The sequence below is a fragment of the Macaca fascicularis genome, chromosome 16, assembly GCF_037993035.2.
Source record: "Macaca fascicularis isolate 582-1 chromosome 16, T2T-MFA8v1.1".
NCBI classification, from domain to species: domain Eukaryota; kingdom Metazoa; phylum Chordata; class Mammalia; order Primates; family Cercopithecidae; genus Macaca; species Macaca fascicularis.
The window spans coordinates 42,648,317-42,669,830 of NC_088390.1; the positions used below are offsets into that span (position 1 = coordinate 42,648,317).

The 21,514-nt window shown below is 51.5% G+C and overlaps 1 protein-coding gene across 2 annotated transcripts; it reads left to right on the forward strand.

Moving 5' to 3' along the window:
* The first annotated feature begins 8,389 nt into the window (after positions 1-8,389).
* On the forward strand, positions 8,390-17,217 carry LOC135967638 (TBC1 domain family member 3G-like). 2 transcript variants are annotated; one of them, XM_065531244.1, is made up of 13 exons: positions 8,390-8,461; positions 8,624-8,706; positions 10,000-10,039; positions 10,524-10,604; positions 11,057-11,164; positions 11,494-11,603; positions 12,840-12,888; positions 13,170-13,290; positions 14,003-14,097; positions 14,447-14,512; positions 14,983-15,082; positions 15,447-15,599; positions 16,576-17,217. In XM_065531244.1, exons 1-13 carry the CDS (start codon positions 8,390-8,392, stop codon positions 16,989-16,991), a joined length of 1,494 nt encoding a protein of 497 aa, XP_065387316.1. In that variant the 3' UTR covers positions 16,992-17,217. The 2 variants fall into 2 exon arrangements, with proteins under 2 accessions (XP_065387316.1, XP_073877254.1); XM_074021153.1 differs by lacking the exon at positions 14,447-14,512.
* Positions 17,218-21,514: the final 4,297 nt, after the last annotated feature.

Below are 21,514 nucleotides of genomic sequence, written 5' to 3' on the forward strand. Positions count from 1 at the left end.
GCCAAGGAGGGCAGATCACCTGAGGTCAGGAGTTTGAGGCCAGCCTGGCCAACATGGCGAAACCCCATCTCTACTACAATTACAAAAATTAGGCAGGCATGGTAGCAGGCACCTGTAATTCCAGCTACTTGGGGTGCTGAGGCAGGAGAATTGCTTGAACCCAGGAGATGGAGGTTGCAGTGAGCCAAGATTGCGCCACTGCACTCCAGCCTGGGTGACAGACTGACACTCCTTCTCAAAAAAAAAAAAAAATTCCCTTACTGTTAAGACATATATAGAAGAAATTAGGGGTGAAGTGCTATGAAATCTGCACTTAACTCTCAAATTGTACAGGAAGAAAATTTATTAAAGTTAAAAAACGTGAATATTCATAGATACACATATATGTGGGAACAGGTAGAAAGGGAGGGACACACAGACAAAGAAAATATGGCAAAATGGTAACAACTGGTGATCACTAACTATTGCAACTATTTGAAAAGTTTAAAAAATGTCAAAGGTATATTACTTTTGAACTACTCAGGAGGTTTAAGTTTTTGAGTTTTTGAAATAAGCAATCCATCGTGAGGAAGTCTGAGAAGCCACAGACTGAGATAAGATGAAAAATAAGTAAAGTAGAATCACAGTAATAAAAGGAACAGAGTTTCAAAATGCTGTGGTCAGTAGCTTCAATGCAAAAGAAAGTTAAATTAAGGACGAACTCCATAAAGATAACTGGATTCAGCAACTGGGAAGTCAGGGATGACCTAGGGTACGGAAGCCTCGCTCAAACAGCGGAGTTGGGCCACGTGCCTTGGCCCACATGTATAATCCAGCACTTCGGGAGACCGAGGTAGGTGGATCTCTTGAGGCCAGGAATTCAAGACCAGCCGAGCCAACATGGTGAAACTCCATCTCTATTAAAAATGCAAAAATTAACCAGATACGGTGGCACGCCCCTGTAATCCCAGCCATCAGGGGGCTGAGGCATGAGAACTGCTTGAACCTGGAAGGCAGAGACTGCAGTGAGCTGAGATAGGGCCACTGCACTCCAGCCTGGGTGATAGGGCTAGACTCTGTCTAAAAAAACAAAAAATAGGCTGGGTGTGGTGGCTCATGCCTGTAATCCCAGCACTCTGGGAGGCCATCAGTGCCCTGGCAACTGGGCCTGTGATGAGAGTGCAGCCTGAGCGATCTACAAACTGCCTTCAGGGTCTCTCTTCCGTTGTCCTGGTGAAGAGCACAGCCCTGATCCATGCAGGCCTCCTGACCCACACCCTCGTGTTCTCTCCCAAACACACTTTCTTATCTGTTCAATATGGACAGGCTGAGAAGGCTAGAACCTTCCCAAGTTTTTAAGTTCTGCTTCCCTTTTGATTATAAGTTCTGTCTCTAAATCATTCCTCTTTTCTTTCATTTTCCTAGAAACATTCAAGGGAATGAAGCTGCTCCTTCAATACTTTGCTTAGATATTTCTTCTGCCAAATTTCAGGTTCATCACTCTCAAGCTCTGCCTTCCAGAAAACACTAGGAGCACAATGCAGCCAAGTTCTTTGTCACTTTAAGACAAGTGTCACCTTTCCTCCAGTTTCCAATAACATGTTCTTCATTGCCATCTGAGACTTCATCTGGATGATTTTTCCCTTCCATGTTTTTATTTTTTTAAGAGACTGGGTGTCCCTATGTTGGCCAGGTTGGTCTTGAAGTCTCATCCTCAAGCAATCCTGCCATTTCAGCCTCCCAAACTGCTAAGATTCCAGGCATGAGACACCATGCACGAACCCCTCCATATGCTACCGACATTCTGTCCAGCTGTCCTCTTCTGAGCCCTCACCAGAGTCACCCTTAACCAAGAGTCACAGGGAGAAGACGGCCACCCACACGCCAAGAGACAGGCCTGGAACACAGCCTTCCTGCACCGCCTCAGAGGGACCCATCCTGCTTGATCTCGGACTCATGGCCTCCAGGACTGCGAGACAGTAAGATTCTGTTGCTGAGGGTGCCCAGTCTGTGGTCCTGTAAAACAGCCCTAGGAAACTAACACAGCCTGTTAGCCCACAGATGGTGGAGAGATGGAACGTGCAATGGAGCTCCAGGCTTACTGTCTACAGCTCCCAAAGTGCACTATGGGACCCTCGGGTGGGTGTAGGTATGCAAGACAATTTTCGGTGGTGCAGGATGAATAATCCCAATTGACATAAAAATGTGTGTATCTTGCTGGGTAAATCAGAGGTCCTGACCTATTAGGAACCAGGCTACACAGCAGGAGGTGAGCAGTCAGCCAGTGAGCAAAGCTTCATCTGTAGAAACAGCTGCTTCCCATCCCTCGCATTACCCCATGAGCTCTGCCTCATGTGAGATGAGTGGATTAGATTCTCATCGGAACATGAACCCTACTGTGAACTGCGCATGCCAGGGATCTAGACTGCGTGTTCCTTATGAGAACCTAATGCCTGATGATCTGTGACCATCTCCCATCACCCCCAGATGGGACCATGTAGTTAAAGGAAAACAAGCTCAGGGCTCCCACTGATTCTATATTATGGTGAGTCGTGTAATTATTTCATTATATATTACAGTGAAATAATAATAGAAATAAAGCACACAATAAATGTAATGGGTTTGAATCACCTCCGCATTATCCCTTCTCCTTCTCCCAGGTCCGTGGAAGAGTTGTCTTCAAGATAACTGGTCTCTGGTGCCAAAAAGTTTCAGGACCAATGATTTAAATGTTTGTAAGAATAGTTAAGCAACTTAAGCTTTACATGCTCAAAAAATACAGGTTTAAATACTAATAAAAATGGGTGCAAATGAAACCACTCTTTCTGTGGTCTAGGGAATCTTAACCATTCTATCAGAAAGACTTGCTGCTTGGAGCTGCAGCTGCCCTCCCACATCCTGTCCACTGTAAAGCCCTGCAACACACACACACGTGCCCCCCCCACACACATGCACACAGATGCACATACATAAATACATTCAAATGTACATACCTGCACACACACACGCACACACAGGCACACACACACACGCACACACACAGATGCACAGACATAAGTATATTCACATGTACATACCTGCACACACACACACGAACATACATACATACACATGCATATACCTGCATACATATGCGCGTGCACACACACAGACACAGACACACACACATGCTGTGCTTCATGCCCTCACTAGGGTGGCCAGGGAGGGAATGCGTGTTTTTAGGAGGAATGAAGACAACTCAGGCCCCTCACTCTCCTGGTGTTTGCACAAGTGCCTTCTCTGCAGACCATCCTTCAGTGTCTTTCTTGGTTCTCCCTCTTACTGAAAGACAGAAGCAGAGGCCTGGCACATACTCGGCTGCTTAGGGCTCAAGCCAAGTTCGCAAGCTTCCTGGGGAGCCTCGTGAGATGAAGGCACTGCACAGCCTCCCTAAAAGAGGTGTCGGCTTTTCCTGGATCCTTGAGCCCAGGAAGGCGATAGGTGAGACATCACAGTTCATCAGAAGACACAAGCAAACTCCAGTGAGAAAGGGCAAGGGTCAAAGATTTGACTCTCCTGGAGAAGGGGTTCTCGGGCTATAAGCAGCAGGCGGAAGACGTCATTGCATGCGCAGTGAGGTGACGGCGAGCTCCAGTTTTCACTGGGAACTGAGATCAACAGTGACCTGACCCCCTACTCATGCTCGTCTCTCTCTGTCTCTCTCTTTGCCTTTTGTGTCTCTCTCCCTATCTCTCTTGCTCCTTTTCCTCTCAACCTCCTCTGTCTCTCTCCCTATCTCTCTTCCTCTCTCTCTCTCACTCCCTTCTCCCCATCTCTCTTTCTCTCTCCTTCTTTTGCACTTCTCTCTCCCTCCTCATCTCTCTGCCTGCCACTGTTCGGGCTCCTGGGGCCCCACGTGGATGGGCGGACACAGGACTCCTAGGCTACCCGTCACAGCGCAAGCACAGGGCTGCAGGCCCTTGGTCCCCCACCTCCCAGCATCCTCAAAATGAGGGGTGTGGGGTGTGCCCGTGCTCTCCTGGGTGGGTGCCCCACACTCCAGGAAGCAGAAACTGCAAGTCACAGCTGGCTTGAGTGGCGCACCCATGGGGCTGCCAGTTTCCATCGTGCCATCTGCTGAGGCCAAAGCAGAGGACAGCAGCCCAGGCCGGTCTCTGCAGCAGGGTGGGGGTAGGGGTGGGCTTGGGGTTGGGGGTAGGGATGGAGCCGCCAATGCAAACTGGCCCCTGTCTGGTTTCCTACCCTTCACTCTACCATGCAAGGCCTGTCCCACACCTGCCCCTGTCTCCCACCACCTCCACCCCTAGGCTGCCCCAGCCCCAGGCTCCAGAGGTCTCCCAGGATCCAGGAACTAAGGGCAACCACTGGGTTCCACAGCCTCTAGTCCATGAGTCAGCCACCCCTCTGTGTGCTGACAAACCTTGGCTCTCATGCCCCACCCCAAGCCACGACACACCCCATCCTCCACCAGCATTATTCCCGCCTCCTGATTTTAGCCCTCACAACCCTGCTTCCTAGTAACCTTGCCCCCTCCCAGCCTGGTCCAGGCAAGCCCAAAGGCCAGCACCCTCCACCCACCCTTCCTGGGGGCCACTCTACTATCTGCTTGTCCAGATGTCTTCACCTGGCTTTACCAAGCTACAACAAATAACAGGGATGAGCCTCTGGCCTCTGCCAGGAAGATTTGCCAAAGTACTCTCTATTTAGAAGCAGGAACAGTAATGGGGCCTAAGAAAGACCCCAGGATGGTCACCCAAGCAGCAAGAAGGGCAAGGAGCCCAGTTTCCTGCCCTTACCCTGGGAGGATGTGGCCAGGGCACCACAAGGCCCTGGAGAGGGGTGGGTAGGAGAGCAGATCCAACTTCCTCTTGAGGAAGCAGCCACCACCCCAGGAAGCAGCAGATGGGGGCGCACAGGCAGAGCCCCCGGTGCTGCAGGGCAGGGCCAGCAGATCTGTACTCAGCCTCAGCCCTGGGGACCTGCAAGACATGCTGAGACCCTGATAGGTTTGGATCCGTGTCCCAAATCCATCGCTCCTGTGTCAAGGGAGGAACCTGGTGGGAGGGGATTGGATCTGGGGACAGTTTCCCCCCGTGCTGCTCCCCTGAGAGTGAGGGAGTCCTCAGGAGAGCTGATGGTTTCAAAGTGTGGAACTTCCTCGTTCTCCACTCACTCCTTCCTGCCACCTTGTGAGGAAGATGCCTGTTCCCCTTCGCCTTCCGCCATGATTGTAAGTTCCCTGAACTGCGAGTCAATTAAAACTCTTGGCTTTGTAAACTACTCAGTCTCGAGTATTTCTTTACAGCAGTGTGAAAACAAACTAATACCCCTTCCCTGAGGTGCTTTCTCCTTAGGCATCCAGCTACCCCATGCTCCTGTTCTACTCCCTGGTCTTTCTTTTGCCCTCATGAGGCCCAGGTGATCCACATGGCCAGCCCCAGCCCCATCCTACTGCACACTGGTGTGGCTGCTGGAGAGGCCGCGCTCCTTTCCTCACCCCGAGGGGGCCTGATATGCTCTTTGGATCCAGGAGGAAACTGACCCCCTATTTTCACACTGGTGCAACTTCTTCCAAGACCTCAAAGCAGGATAACGTGAGTCAGTCTTTTTTAATGTCTTCACTTGCTAGGGCTGTCACTAGGACAGTCCTAGAGAGTGGTGCCAATGGATAAATGGATGAACGAATGGACAGTAGTCCAGGGACGATGTCCCTGTCTGTACTGAACTGGGCCCTTCCTCCAATAAGAAGCCTTCCTGAGTGAGTTTATACAGTCATCCCTTGGTATCCATGAAGGATGAGTTCTAGGGTCCCGGGGATGCCAAAATCCATGGATGCTCAAATCTCTGATATAACATGGCCTAGTATTTACATATAAGCTATGCACATCCTCCCATAGACATTAGACCATTACTAGATTATTTATGACACGTAATGCAATGCAGATGCCACATAAACGGTTGGGATACTGTATTCTTTAGGGAATGATGACAAGAACAAAGTCTGCACATGTTCAGTAGAGACATAACCATGCAATTTATTTTCTGAGTATTTTCTATCTGCTGTTGCTGAATCCACAGATGCAGAGCTCCCAGATACGAGGACCAAGTGTGCTTTGAGAGTAGGGTGGGAGAGTTTGTGAATGAGTACAGGGGAACAGGTGTCGATCAGGAGGGCCCTGCATTGGGACATCTGGACACCGTGTCTCAGGACTTGAGACTCCGTTTGGAAGGCACAGCAGACTCAGCCCAGGTCATAGCCCTCCCCTTGAAGGTTCATTTTATCCCAAGCTCTTTCTGGAGCCTGGAATTTGGCATCCCCTCTAGGCCCTGGGTGGAAGGACTGATGAACCAGATTTGAGATAACATATCTAGAATAGAGTGAGGCCCTACTGTGTGCCCAGCACTTTCCCCACAGGATCCTCTAGCTAGAATATCCAAGGGTCATGGAGAGAAATACCCAGATAAAATATCAGAAATGAAAAAACAGATACCATTAGAGACACTAAAAAGACAATAAAAAGATAATAAATAAAAAGATAATAGTATAAGCATTTGTATTCTGAAATTCAACAGCAGCAGTCAATTTCCTCCACCCCTATGTGTGTCCCAGACCACCCTGGGCGGGGAGGGCTGAGGTCAGGGAAAACCCATGGATGCTCTGATGCTGGTCCTGGGTCTCGGGACTGACAGTGATGAGGAATTTGGGGGCACACATGAGTGGGGAAGCCAGGCCTGGCCAGAGAAGCAACACATGTGTGCACAGAACTGTTTACCCACATACACGTGTGCACGCACGTGTGCAAACACATTGCAGGCAGGCATGTAGCCGCCTCAGGCAGTGGTGGACCCTGACTCTGGGCCCTGCTGACCCGGGCAAGTCCCCATTGTGATGCGTGCCATGACCTCAGAATGTCACTGGTGCTTAGCACCAATCCGCTCTCAGGCCTGCCTCTGTGTTCTACGGCAGTTACCCACGCACAGTGGTATCAGCTACACACGCACAGTGGTATCTGTGAACACTTTTGTGGACTCAAAGGTTTTCTACCTGAGAAGCATAACGCAGGCCAGCTGATTCGTCAGAATCAGGTGAGTGCGACCTGCTCTCTTCCCTCCAGGCTGACTTGGGGACAGTGGCTATGCTGTGGGTGGTGCTGGCCTCTGGGCAGCTACTGAGGAGGGTCATCCCTGAGCACTCACCGGTCGCCCGTTCTACACTGTCAGTAACCGGCCTGAGAATCCAGACAGGACCCTGGGTTTTGCTCTCAGCCTTGCTGTGTACTGTGCTGGAATTCAGGCCTGAACCCTGTGACCTCCCTGCCTTAGATCCCAAGTCTTCCCAGTTTTCCCATCCCGACGGGGCAGAGCCTGGTCCTGGCAGAGTCACTGGGATGGATCCACTGTAGGTGTGGTAGATAGGAGGGTCCTCAGAACACCTCTGTGCTCTATGTTGGGTCCTGATGGTGGCTGTGGGCCTCACTGAACACACATGGCCCTTGTCCGGGGGAACCTTCTGTCCTTGGGTAACTGTGGAAAATGAAGGAGCCCTGGAGGGCTGGCTGGGGGGAGACCATCTTCCCTTCTGTTCAAAGGGGTCCAGGCACTGGGGTTCCCTCCAAGTATTTCTTGCTCTGTCTGGTCCTCTCGAGGCCTCGCCCTCCTTTTGCCCCGAGTGTTCCCAGGAGGAATTGTCCATCCAGGTGTTCTCCAGGACCAAGGACCCACAGTCCTTCCTCAGTGACCCAGGAAAATGAAGCCCCTTCTGTAGGGACAGCTCAGAATGGTGGAGTCCACAGTCTCTCCCCGAGTGAGGGTTTCCATTAGCACAATAGATCATTTTCATCCCCCAAACCGAACACCCTCCTGCTCAACTGGCATTATTCCTAAAGTGGCTTCTCTGTTCAGACTGAAGGGCCACGGGAGACAAAGTGATGAGCGGAGAAGAACAGAGCAGTCAGGAGAGATCTTGATCCCTGTAGAAAACTGGGCATCTCTGTGGTCCCTGAGCATCCCAGGAGGCCGATTGTACAGAGACCTCTGGTCGCTGACCTCAGTCTCCCTCCACATCCCTGGAATAGCCCATCATGGGCCCTTCGCCCTTGGCAGGTGGACACCATTCAACCTGCTGGGGCGGATGTGTCCCCATTTCATGGCATTTAAGGACAACGAGACTCTCTGTCCAGGTCCCACTGTCCTTAAGTCCTTGGGATGATGCCCACCCCTGCTTGGGGCTTGACACTCCAGAGACTCATGCAGGTGTGGGCCACTGAGTCTGGGCCCTTTTTACCTGGGGACGGTGGTGGAATGGGGGTTACGCAGCCAGCCAGCATCTGGGAGCCCGGTGGGAGCGGTTCAGGTTTTCTCTGAGGCTCTCGGGTACAATGTAACTTTTAGATGATTTTTGGCTCACAGGATGGAAATCGCAGAGGATGCAGATAGTTTGCGGGCACAGGAGCGAGAGAACATCATTATGAACTATGAGAAGGTACAGGTTGCTCTGCTTCTTGGAGGGAGGCCTCTTCCAGTGCACCCTGGTCAAAGGGTCCTGGGCTCCCTAGGAGCACAGGGTGGGCACGGGTGGCCACTACCTCCAGGCCCGTGTACTTTTTACCTTGGACCCCTCACCAAGCCTCCCTCTGGGTTACAGGGATACCGAGCTGGGCTGCCAGAGGACATGGGGCCTGAGCCTGTTGGAATCTACAGCAACATTGATCGCTTCGGGATTGTGCAGTGAGTCCTCTGTGCTCCCCTTACCCCTAAAGCACCTGTCTCAGCTCAGGGATGGGTTTGCTTTCAGAAAGGCCTTTCTGAGGCAGGACTGTCTCGCCGGGTCAGGCCAACCTCCTTTCCAGGGTCAGAACTCCTCCCTGGCTCCCCTGCAGGTCCAGCCCGAGGTTGCTGTTAGGCCAGAGGTGCGGGGCCCATCTAGGGAGCGGGTGGGAATGGAGACTGGGCTAGGTCAGGCCCCTGGACTCTCAGCAGTTCTGTCCACAAGTCAGCACAAGAGGAGCGGGGCAGCCTGAGGGTCTGGCCCTCTCTACTTGGAGACAACCCCAGTGAGATCCATGTGTTGTGGCTACAGGGTGAGGGGACGCCTGGCTTAGCCTCAGGGCTGTTGTCCAGCGGGTCTCTGAGGGTCCACCTGCCCCTGTCCTCCCTCATTTCCCTAGAGCTACAGCCCTCACTGCCCCCATCAGGAAGATGGAAAGGCATGGAGACAGTGGGGGCTGTGGCCCTAGAGGAACAGGGGAGAAGACGGGCAGGGCCCTGTTCTGGGCATCTCATATTAAGGTCAGGGAGGTGGCAGGGCTTGTGGCTAAAGACCCTGGGTCTGGTGCTGGGGAAGGGATCTGGGTCCAGGTAAGAGGAGCCCAGACAGGAGTCCATCCCTTAGGGATCATAGGATGCAGAGACAGAGGATCCCGGGGGAGGTAGGGTGGGAGGGAGCTGATGAGCGGTGCCACTTCTGAAACGCAGGGTGTGTGGGTCAGGTGCAGGGAGAGGCAGGTGGATGCTGGGAGGTCAGAACTTGCAAGGGCCTTGGGGCTGTCAAGTGGGATGGGCCCCTGGTACACCAGGAGTACACCGGGCATGTCTCAGGGCAGGCTCCCTTGAACCTGGTGGGGTGATGTGGTCACTCCCTGAGGGACTCCTGTGAGGGCCCTGTCGCCCACCCTGGGCGGCCCCCATCCCGTCTCAGGCCTGACCTTTCTCAGCTCCAGCAGAAAGCACCACCTCCAGTCCAGGACAAGCAGCCCCATTATGCAGCCTGACCGCACCCCATGCCAGGGGCCCCACTAACCCCACCCAGGCTGGCCCCACACTCCTTCTTCTCCCAGGTCCTGCCCCTCCTGGGAGTCAGCCCCACAGGAAGGCCCTTGTCCTCCCTTCCCTGTGTCTTCTCCTGGGCTGAGCCTTGAGCTGGATACGGACAGAGCCTGTCCTTTCTGGGGGGTTGGCTCCCAGTCTAGGGCAGCTCCAGGCCCTGTGCAGGTCCTCAGTTCTGCCTGGGTTGTCTTACAGTGAGACAGAGCTGCCTCCTGCCACTGCTCGGGAGGAGAAGGTAAGAGCCTGATGCATGGGGGGGCTGGTCCAGGGGCGTGGGGACTGGGAGGGTGGTCGGTGAGGCAGAGGAGGCCGCTGGCCAGGGCAGTGGCGGGTGAGGGCAACACGCTATCACTGGGAGGGGCAGCAGTCCCTGCTGGATCTGACCCCAAGTTGCTGTAACTTGGGCAGTTTGATAAAATTCCAAAGTGAGAACCACAGTTGTGGTTTGGGGGTGGCTGCCGCCTGTATCAGGACCCCACCCAGAGGCTGGGACCTGACCTACGACTGCTGTGTCTGTGGCCTGAGGACTGCACGTCCCGGGGTCCCAAAGCCAGCCCACTGGTGCTCATTTGCTCAAAGGCTCTCAAACCTTAGGGTCTGCCCTTCCCTGGTTCCCTCCAGCTGGGTCCACCAGGGCTCCAGAGCCCAAGATCCAGCATCCACAGGCGGCTCTGGGAAGCCTGGCAGCTCCCCTAACACCAACATTCCTCATTTGACAGCAAATGCGGCGGGAGATAACACGAAAGAGCAAGTGGATGGAAATACTGCGACAATGGGAGACATACAAGAACAGTACAAAAGTAATGTGTGGAGGGAGAGGCCCCCGGAACCACTTTCTGCAGGGACAGGGGACAGGCACCCATGGCGATGGCCTGGCGCCATCAGCCTCTCAGAGGGCGGGTGGCACACTGTCCTCACCCAGAGGACTGCAGGCCTGGTCGGTAGTTTGCCTGCCTATTCGTGCAAGCATCACTTTGCTGGGAGGGAATCTGAATCTAGGGCTGGGACTACCCGGAGCTCAAGGCTAGAGATGTCCTGGTGACCCAAAGGAAGGAAAATGTTCAGATCAGAGTCCCGACTCTGAGTGTCCATCCACTTTTTCAATCCTGGGAAGGGAGACTGTGTCCCAGCTTAATGTCACCTCTAACGAGGAATCACAGTGTCAAAACCAACCATTTCCAGAATCCTCGGGCTCTGGTCCTCACTGGGGTCGCCCCGTGGCCTGTGACACCAGGTTGTTTTGTGCCCACAGCTGATAGATCGAGTATATAAGGGCATTCCCATGAACATCCGGGGCCAAGTGTGGTCAGTCCTGCTGAACATACAGGAAGTCAAGTCGAAAAACCCCAGAACATACAAGGTACGCTCAGGCAGAGCACAACAAACAGGACAGGCCATGTCAGGGGCCCAGGTCTCCAGCTGGAGGGAGCATCAAGCCCAGCCTGGGGGGTGGGTGGGATGGTCAGATGCACATCCTGGGCACGGACGGTGACATAGTCACCACAGACAAACTCAGCTCTGGTGACCCTCCCCGGCTTTAGTAACAAGCCAAAAAGCAGCTTTGTGCAGAAGGAAACCTTCCTGCTTTCCTACCTTCCCGGAGTGCTGACTGTGGGCGGACTGCCATTTGGGGCAGGGAGTCTTCCATCTGTTCTGAGGCTGCTTCCTCCTTTTGGCCCTGCCCTACAGGTCATGAAGGAGAAGGGCAAGAGGTCATCTGAACACATCCACCAGATCAACGTGGACATAAGCAAGACACTAAGGACTCACATCTTCTTCAGGGATCGATACGGAGCCAAGTAAGCCTATGGGAGCCACAGGATCACAGCAGACATGGAGTGAATGAAAGGGATGGGAGATTCCCCAGAGCAGAAGCCAGGGTCACCTAGGAGGGATGACAGAGCTGCCAAGAGCTCTCCTGGCCCAGGGAACAGCTGGCACCATGAAACAAGCACCTCCCTGGTTCCAAGCCCTGGGCCAGACTGGAACACGTGGGGCGAGAACCCAGGAGGATCCTGAGGAGACAGAAGGCAGCAAACAATATCATGCACAATGGTGAAAGGTGCTCTCCCTGACCCACGGGGACCCACGGTAGGACTCACAGGAGGGTGGCAGGACAGAGGGCCCTTGAGCCTCCCGAGGTAACACTGACATCACCAAATGCTGGGGCAATTAGGGGTCCTGGAAACTGTCATCCTTGTCTGCTGGGAACGTAATATGGCACAGCCACTTTGGCAGCCAGTTGGGCAGTGGCTCATAAAGCTCAATGGACTTCAACCACGTGTCCCCAAAGTGTCTCAGATATTGAACCCACTGATTTGAAAACTGACATCCACATAAGATGTTCACTGATTAATTCATTGTCACTCATACACGGAGACATCGGGGATGGCCTTCAACATGGGAATGGGGAGAGCAAGACCGGTCCTCCCTCCAAACGGAAGACCCAGTGAGAAAAGGGATCGAGCCAGTGATGGCTGGATGAATGTGGGTGGATCCTAGATGCATTTTGCTGAGGGAAAGAAGCCAGCCCCAATAAGCTACCACATAGGATTCCCCTTCCTGGGTCATTCTGGAAAAGACCAAATCATAGGGACTGAGAAGTAGTCTGGGTGGCCAAGGGTTGACAGACTGGGGAGAGGCTGGGTGCATAGGGGCCACCCTGGAGACTTGGAAGATGAAGGAGTCACTCCAGGAGGGGCTGGAGCGGTGGCCGGGAGACTCTGCCCATTGGTTTAGAACCGTGGAGGAACTGTACATCCAAAGACTGAACTGGTGTGTGTGCAAACTGAAAAAAAAATGAAGAAAATCATTCAGAGTGAAAAGGATCAGGCAAGCCACTGTACGACTGGGCTATCTGCATGTCACAGATGTGGATTTTACTGAAATATTTCTTCAAAGGCCCTGAGAACCTCACTGCTTATCTGGTGAATCATCTGAACCTGAAATGGGATTCGTTGTTAGGCTTTGTGGACAAAGTGAAACCAACGGCATCTGCACAAAACAAACAAAAGCCTCCTTTCTCTGTCTCCTAGGCAGCGGGAACTATTCTACATCCTCCTGGCATATTCGGAGTATAACCCGGTGAGTATTCCCGGCAGTGACGTTCCCGGGCAGTACTTCCCTATTCACAGGAGTGGGTGTCTGGTGGGGTGCCATCGCTTCTTTTAAGGTTAGTATGGACAAGGTGCTGAAGTGCCTGATGGACTTGGCTCTTGTCATGAAACGAATTTGCACCCTGAGGAAGCCTCTTCTTCAGAGGAAGCCTCCCCAGTCACCTCTGCCCTCTCCAATGCCATGAGTCCTCCCAGGTGACCTCAGTCCTCCCAGGTGATGTCCTTTCACGGTGACTCTGGCTCTTGCAGGAGGTGGGCTACTGCAGGGACCTGAGCCCCATCGCGGCCTTGTTTCTCCTGTATCTGCCTGAGGAGGATGCATTCTGGGCACTGGTGCAGCTGCTGGCCAGTGAGAGGCACTCCCTGCAGGGTAGGTGGACAGCTGCCCAAGGGACCTCATGCAGCCAGACCCAGAGACAGCCACCCTGGCCAGCTGATCTCGGCTTTCAGCCAAGGCACCTTCCTTGTGTAGCCAGCTCCTTGGGAGTCTTCAGGGTGTCTCTGCTGAGGGTCCCACAGGAGTCCGCGGCTGACCCCCAAAGCCCAAGTCAGACGCCTTTCATCCCCATCAGCGGAGGGCATCTCATCCTCCCCGTGGCCACCCTCTGTGTCCTGCTGCCACGAGCTCTGGCTCTGATTCTGTGCAGCTCACTCTCCCCTCACTGAGAGTCCTCCTGCTCTCCAGCTGCCTAGGCTCCTGCTGCCCTTGGTGCCCACGAATGGGCAGACCAAGCCCAGGTGGCAGCATCTCCCCATCCCATGTCCCCTGGCCCGACCCCACTTCCAGGAGACGATCAGGAAACCCAGAACCCGCCCTGTTCTGGCCGCCATGTGGTGGCCTCAAGTCAGGCTTGCCCTTTTTGCACCCTGGTCCAGGAGGCCTCCAGGGAAACCTGCAGCCAGACTCCAGGGGATGTTCCTGCCCCACCTCCCCAGGGCAAAGGCTGCATGGTTGGGTCATCAGATGGGAGGGTGGGAGGCCTTGCGGTTTGGGGGCCTCTCCAGCTGCCCAGCTCTTCCAGCTGATGACTCCACATCTTGGGGAAAGGGTCTAATTTCCTGATGGGCTGGGGGATTCTCAGGATTCCACAGCCCAAATGGCGGGACAGTCCAGGGGCTCCAAGACCATCAGGAGCATGTGGTCCCCACGTCACAGCCCAAGACCATGTGGCGTCTGGTGAGTTTATGGCGTCTGGTGAGCAAGCTTGGGCTCTTCTCCAGAGGCCCTGCATCCCGTGGCGCTGGTGACTGGCTGAGTCCCAGCCACTGGCTGACCTGGGATGTCGGGTTCTCCATGGGCCGGGAGTTGGTCTATAGGACAGAGGCACAGGGATGGGGGCCCAGCTCCCGCAGAGCAGGGCAAAGGGCAGTGTGTCCACTGGGAGTGTGGGAAGGGGACGGTGTTGTGGGGAGCCCTGGACGCCGCCCAGTGTTCTGCACTAGGGGAAGGGTCTTCAGAGGCCCTGGAAGAGGGAGGTTTTTAGGGCAGCCCAGGGGGCCCTGAGCACCTCTGTTCCTCCCGTCAGGACAAGGAAGGTCTTTGCGCACAGGGTTCCTCGTTAGGCTGGCTTCTCCAGATGTTGAATGACGGGGTAAGAAGGCACAGGGAGACCCTGGCTCAGGGACCCTCCTTGCCCTGCAGTGCCCTGCTTCCCCAGCCCGGGGGTCTGGCTCACCCACAGCCCACAGGAGGCTCCGCCCACAGGGGGGTCCCCACAGGACACCCAAACAAAACCCTCTGCCCAAGGGGGGTCATCCCAGGGCAATAACTGGGACTCAGACCCCGCCTTACAGGCAGACTGGGCCAGGAACCAACTTGGCAGGGATCAGGGATGCCTCAAGCCCTGGGCAAGCCCCTCTCTCCAGGAGCCACACCCCCACTCCAATGAGTGCCCCCAATGAGGAGCTGCAAGACCTTGTCTGACCCAGCTCCCTGGAGGACTCAGGAAACCCTCATGGGGAAGATCACTGACTCTGGGGACTGAAGCCCCAGTGGGCTCAGCTCGAGCCACCAGCCCCAGCCTGGAAGGGCTACAGTCTCCCACACCTGCTATCCCCACAGATCTCTCTTGGGCTCATCCTGCGCCTGTGGGACGTGTATTTGCTGGAAGGAGAACAGGTGTTGATGCCGATGACAAGCATTGCCTTTAAAGTTCAGAGGAGTAAGTCTCCGTGTGCCCGGTGGGGCGTGGGGAGCCCTGGGGTCAGACCCCGATTTACCCGAGGGCAGCTTCCTCACACTGTCCTCATGATCCTCTGTTCTGGCGCAGAGGGAGGTCTGACCAGGTGGGCTGGGCAGGGCACAGTGACACCGAGCCCGTCCCCCACATGGCCCAGATGAAAGTCAGGAGTGTCCTGAGCACTTCCCTGCCCAGGTTGTCCCCCAGCCACAGGCTCCTGTGCACATCTGGACCCCTGGGGTGGCCACAGAAGGTTCTGGCACGGCCCAGTGGGAGACTGAAGTGGTCACAGGGCTGTGCCCCCTCCCAGGGAACTCTCCTGGCCTGATGTCCACCCTGTCCCTAGAGCGCCTCACAAAGACATCCAGGTCTGGCCTGTGGGCACGTTTTCGGAACCAGTTCTTCCATACTTGGGAGTTGGATGATGACGCTGTGCTCAAGCATCTTAGGGCCTCTATGAAGAAACTAACAAGGAAGCAAGGGGACCTGCCACCCCCAGGTGGGCGCCAGTGCCATGTCCCCTCCCATGTCACCCTCTGGGGCAGTCAATAGTGGGGGAGTGCCTGAGACCCGCAACCCTACTACCTGGGCCTTCCTCTTCACCTTTTTTTCTCCTCTTCCTCCTGGACTCTAAGAAAGCACAGGAGGCCCACCGGTCCTCAGGGCAGGCGCTCAGTGCGTGTGTACTGGATGTGTTGTGCCCACAGGACGGGGATGTGGGCATGACCCTCAAACAAGCCCCCTCCCACATTCCACAGTGTCTCTGTCTCCCCATCACAGGACCCTCTAGGGCACTAGATGAGCCAGACCCATTTGTGGGAAACCCCACCCCTCCCTGCAAGCACCCACAGCCTCAGAGAGCAGCAGAGGCCCCTCACTGCTGCACGCTCCTCCAAGGTTGCCAGGACAACCAGCCTTGAGCCAGGGAGACAAGGGAATCGGGTGTCCCTGACCCCAGAGCACTCAGGGAGAGGGCACAAGCGGGACCCCGGGTGAGAGCTAGAGCCAAGAATTCAGCCAGATGTGGGAACGGTCAGTCCTGGCATGGACTGGGCAGCCCAGGAGGGCAGAGGGTGACCCATGTCCGGGTCCAATCACCCACTGTGGAGATGGGTCCCCATGTGAGGTGGCAAAGGGCTGGGTGACATCCAAGTCCCTTCCCACCTGAGTTCTCACTGGGGGCTGTATCCCTGGCCCAATAGTCCTGGGACGAGGGTGTGTGGTAGGAAGCCCCCGGCCATTCTGAACCCTGGGGGCAGTCCCAGGAGCCACCTGCCATCCCCCCACAGCTTCCCCACGCCAGGTGGCACACACCTCTCCCCTGGGATCAGCAGACTACAGGTGCGTCCTCATTGTCAGACCACGGGGCCACACAGAGACCCTGAGGACTCCAGAGACCTAGGCAGGTGGGGCCTGGCCGGGAAAGGCCTGCATGGGCTCAGTGGAGACGCTGACCACGACTGTTTTCCTTTCAGCCAAACCGGAGCAAGGGTTCTCGGTACCTAGGCCTGTGCTGGCTTCAAGTGGCAGGATGACCCTCTGCAAGGGGGACAGGCAGGCCCCTCCAGGCCCACCAGCCCGGTTCCAGCGGCCCATTTGGTTAGTTTCCCCACCGTGGGCACCTCGTTCTTCCACATCCTGTCCTGGTGGAGCTGTCTGGGAAGACACCTACCCTGTGGACACTCAGGGTGTGCCCAGCCCGGCCCCGGCTCAGGGAAGACCTCAGGGTTCCTGGAGATTCCTGGAGTGGAACTCGATGCCCCGGCTCCCGACGGACTTGGATATAGGGGGCCCTTGGTTCCCCCATTATGATTTCGAACAGAGCTGCTGGGTCCGCGTCCCTTCTGAACAACCCGAGCCAGCTTCACATTCTCATTTTATTTTTTGTTAAACTTATGAAAATTTATTAAGAAAGTGTGCACCTCGAAAGACATTCACGGATGGAACACACTAGTCCCCAGATCACAAAGTCAACCATGTCCAGCCCCTCCCAGCACCCCCAGTCCTGCCACCAGCATTCTGAATTCCAACAACACCGTGAGCCTACCTTTGTACTCTACCCTTATGGAAGGATAACCCCCTTCATGTTTTAAAATAAATGTTTTCTGTTTAAATTATTTTAGATATACAGAAATATTGAAAAGGCACTACAGTGTCCTCCTACACCTTCCATCCAGCTGCCCCTAATTATGGCGTTTTGCAGTACCATGGCACATAAGAAATTTAGGCCGGATGTGGTGACTAATACGTGTAATCTCAGCAATTTGAGAGGTCAAAGCGGGAGGTTCAGGTTCACTTGAGTCTAGAAGTCTGAGACCAGGCTGGGAAACACAGGTGAACCCTGTCTCTAGAGAAAAGTCAAAGAAATTAGCCAGGCCTGGTGGCATGTGTCTATGGTCCCACCTATTGAGGAAGTTGAGGCAGAAGGACTGCTGCAGCCCATGACTTCCAGGAAGCAGTGAGCCATGATTGTACCAGTGAAGAATAGAAAGGTAAATATTTGAAGTGTTACTTTATGCCACTAGGGGAAGCAAGACTTTTATACCATCAGTATTAAGGTATACAGTTTTCTAAAAATTTATCTCTGCAGTTCAATAAGAAAAAATTCCTGCACATTATATTTGATAGAGCAAACAAAGAAAAAAATTAAAACATTAAAGGAAATGTCAGTATTAGACTCATGCACTTTTCAAAGCATTACTAAAGAGCATCTCACATTTCTGTTTAAAACATTTGTACCATTGCATAATTAAGTATGAAGATGAGAGTTATTTGAGGTGTTTAAAAGTTGGTGGTGCCACATCTAACTGGTGTAAACTAGATAAAAATCACTATAAAAAATTCAAATTCCATGCAAATGTAAAGATTATACAATCTTATTAAATTGTTAGACATTTTTTCTCAACTACCAAATGGGATAACATCATGTCTATAATTAGCAATAAGAAAATTCTATTTGCACACTCTTCAAAGTCCATTTTTAAAATTTTATACACATCATCTCTCATTTAGAAAATGAACATTTCAATATGCTTATTACACCTAGGAAGAAAAATGTTCAATTTTATAATCTCAAAATTTTTGCTAGTCATTAAAATAAATCAAAGCATTCAGCATCAAAGGATATACAGATACACACTCTTAAGTAATTCATATACAAGGACCAGAGTATTAGAGGCCTAAGCTGCTCATTTTGTAAGACAGGGGACCCTTGTAGTATTTATTTTAAAAAGAAATAGCCCCATTCAACAAGGGAAAGATCATAATTTAAAAATTAGAAACTAAAAGAAAAATAAGCCTTAAAGCTTCAGTGTATGAATATCTACCATTAAACAGAATGAGAAATAGACACTCGGGACATCAGACATACTGACCCTTCAAAGGAACATGGATACAAATATGTAACACCCAATCAAATGGTACCAACACCAGGATCCTGTGTGACAGCAAATAGTGACCAAATCTAAAGAATTCCCAAAGTTGTATTGAAATATATTTTTCTGAAGGTTTTTAAGCGAGTTACAAAACAGCCTTACTTCAATTTTACTGTTTCCCAGTAAATAAAAATGAAAATAAATAAATGGGTGATAGGAATTCAGCAGAATATGAGAAACAAAGTCATCATCACAAAATGTATAATTGGGGCCAAAATCCAACTAACTAAAGGTGTTAAAAATATAAAGAGTTTCCTACAGATTAATTTTATTCACTAAATGTATACCAAGATTCACTATCAATATTAATATTCTTTTATATATTGATAATACCTAAAAATTTTCCAGAACAGAAAACCCAAAGCCACTGACTGAAGAACCACTATAAATCAAAGTAAAGAAAGATATACACCAAGGGACATTAATAAAACTACAGAAAACTAAGAGAAAGAAATGCAAATTTTAAAAACAAAAGGCAAGTTATCAAACGAAAAAGTAGATAACTAAAGATAGAAAACATTTTTTAAAAGATTTCCATTAAAGGGAACACCAAACAATTTTCCTTGGGTAATAGGAAAATGATTCCAGAAGGAAGCTCAGGACTGAAGAAAAACATGAAGAGCGATAAACACGTAGGCACACTGAATATATAATGAACATATAAAACGTTAATGCCTTCCCACTCATTTACAACGCAAATGACCATTTACATTAAAGATTAAAACACTGATTGGTTTGTGAATGTGTGTAGCTTTCTGATAAAACTATAACAAAGACTGGAAACGCAACAGGTGAAAGAAGTCTCTAGGGTTTCATTCTACATTTCGTGTTCAGTGGTACACACAGGCCGGGTGCGGCGGCTCACGCCTGTGATCCCAACACTTTGGATAGCCAAGGCGGGCAGATCACTTGAGGTCAGGAGTTTCAGAGCAGCCTGGCCAATACAGCGAAACCGTGTCTCCACTAAAAATACAAAAATTAGCTGAGTGCAGTGGTGTGTGCCTGTAGTCCCAGCCACGCAGGAGGCTGAGGCAGGAGGACTGCTTGAACCTGGGAGGTGGAGCTTGCAGTGAGCCAAGATACTGCCACTGCAGTCCAGCCTGGGCAACACAGCAAGACTCTGTCTCAAAAAGAAAAAAAAACAAAAAAGGGACACACTCAGTAGACTCAATTTACTGATAAGAAAATTATAATCCCTACAGCAACCACTATATAAATATAAATACTTATCTATATAGGAAGAGATATGGCCAAAAGGCAATTTAAGGCAATTTAATGTAATTAATTAAATTTAAATGCAATACTAACTGCTGCATTGTTAAACTGATTAAAATACAGCACTAAAAAATAATCACAAAAAAACAGAAGAGAAGTAAGAGGGAAAATCAATGTTAAGAACAAACAGCAGAAGACTTCTACTTCTGTCCAAGACAGACCAAGATAGTGAAGAGAAAGGCACAAGGGAAAGTGGAAAATGTCTTGAACGGAATGGCAACAAATATGAAATTTATCAAAACTTGAGATGTAGGCTGGGGCAGTGGTGGCTGACGCCTGTTAATGGCTTGAGCTCAGGAGCTTGAGACCAGCCTGGGCAACATGGTGCAACCCTGACTCTACGAGAAATACAAAACATTAGCCAGATAAGGTGGTGTGCACCTGCAGTCCCAGCTACCTGAGGGGCTAAGACAGGAGGATCGCTTGAACCCAGGAGGTTGGGGCTTCAGTGAGCCGAGATCACACCACTGCCCTCCGGCCTGGGTGACAAATTGAGACCCTGTCTCAAAACAACAACAACAGTGGCAAAAACAAAAACAAAAAAACACAACTTGTGGGATTCAATAAAAGCAACAGAGAGGAATTTCCAGCATATATATTTTCATTAGAAAAGAATATCTAAAAGAAAAGACTTAAGTTTCCACCTTTATAAGTTAGAAGAGGAAAATATAACACATAGTAAGTAGTAGGAAGGAAATAATAAAGAGCAGAAGTTTAACAAAATAGAAAACAGGGAGATGGCATAAAAAATTAACAAGCCCAAAACTTTCTTTAAAAAGGTCAACAAAACTGAGCAATTCTATTTGGACTGGTCAAAAAAATAAAAATAAAAATTAAAACAGAAAAATCCAGAACACAAATCACCAACATCTGGCCGGGTGTGGTGGCTCACGCCTGTAATCCCAGCACGTTGGGAGGCCGAGGCAGGTGGATCACGTGAGGTCCAGAGTTCATGACCAGCTTGGCCAACATGGTGAAACCCCGTCTCTACTAAAAATACAAAAAATTAGCTATGTGTGGTGGCGTGCACCTGTACTCCCAGTTACTCGGGAGGCTGAGGCAGGAGAATCACTTGAACCAGGGAGGCGGAGGTTGCAGTGAGCCGACATCCTGCCACTGCACTCCAGCCTGGGTAACAAGAGCAAGGCTCCATCTCCAAAAAAAAAAAAAAAAAAAAAAAAAAAATTAAGTTAAAAAAAAATTCACCAACATCAGGAATAACAATGGGGTAACAACCACCAATGCCAGCAAAATTAACAAAATAATAATAAAATACTATTGGCGGCCGTGTGCAGTGGTGTGCGCCTGTAATCCCAGCACTCTGGGAGGCCAAGGCGGGTGGTTCACCTGAGGACAGGAGTTCAAGACCAGACTGGCCAACATGGCAAGATCCTCTCTCTACTAAAAATAAAAAAATTAGCTGGGCGTGGTGGTGCCTGCCTGTAATCCCAGCTACTTGGGAGGCTGAGGCAGAAAATCACTTGAACCTGTGAGGTGGAGTCTGCAGTGAGCCGAGATCGTGCCACTGCACTCCAGCTTGGGTGACAGAGCAAGACTCCATCTCAAAAATAAATAAATAAATAAATAAATAAACAAACAAATACTATTGGCAATGTTAGTCCAACAGTTTCAGCAACTTGTACAAAGTAGTCTTGGAAAAATAGAGCGCACCAAAATTGACTTAAGTATATAAAAATAGGCTGGG

What these genes read in the sequence shown, in the direction of transcription:
- LOC135967638 (XM_065531244.1), top strand. Translation starts at nt 8,390, where the DNA reads ATGGAAATCGCAGAGGATGCAGATAGTTTGCGGGCACAGGAGCGAGAG. An exon ending in CATACAAGAACAGTACAAAA is followed by an intron (nt 10,605 to 11,056) that starts GTAATGTGTGGA and finishes TTGTGCCCACAG; the next exon opens with CTGATAGATCGAGTATATAA. An exon ending in AGGGATCGATACGGAGCCAA is followed by an intron (nt 11,604 to 12,839) that starts GTAAGCCTATGG and finishes TCTGTCTCCTAG; the next exon opens with GCAGCGGGAACTATTCTACA.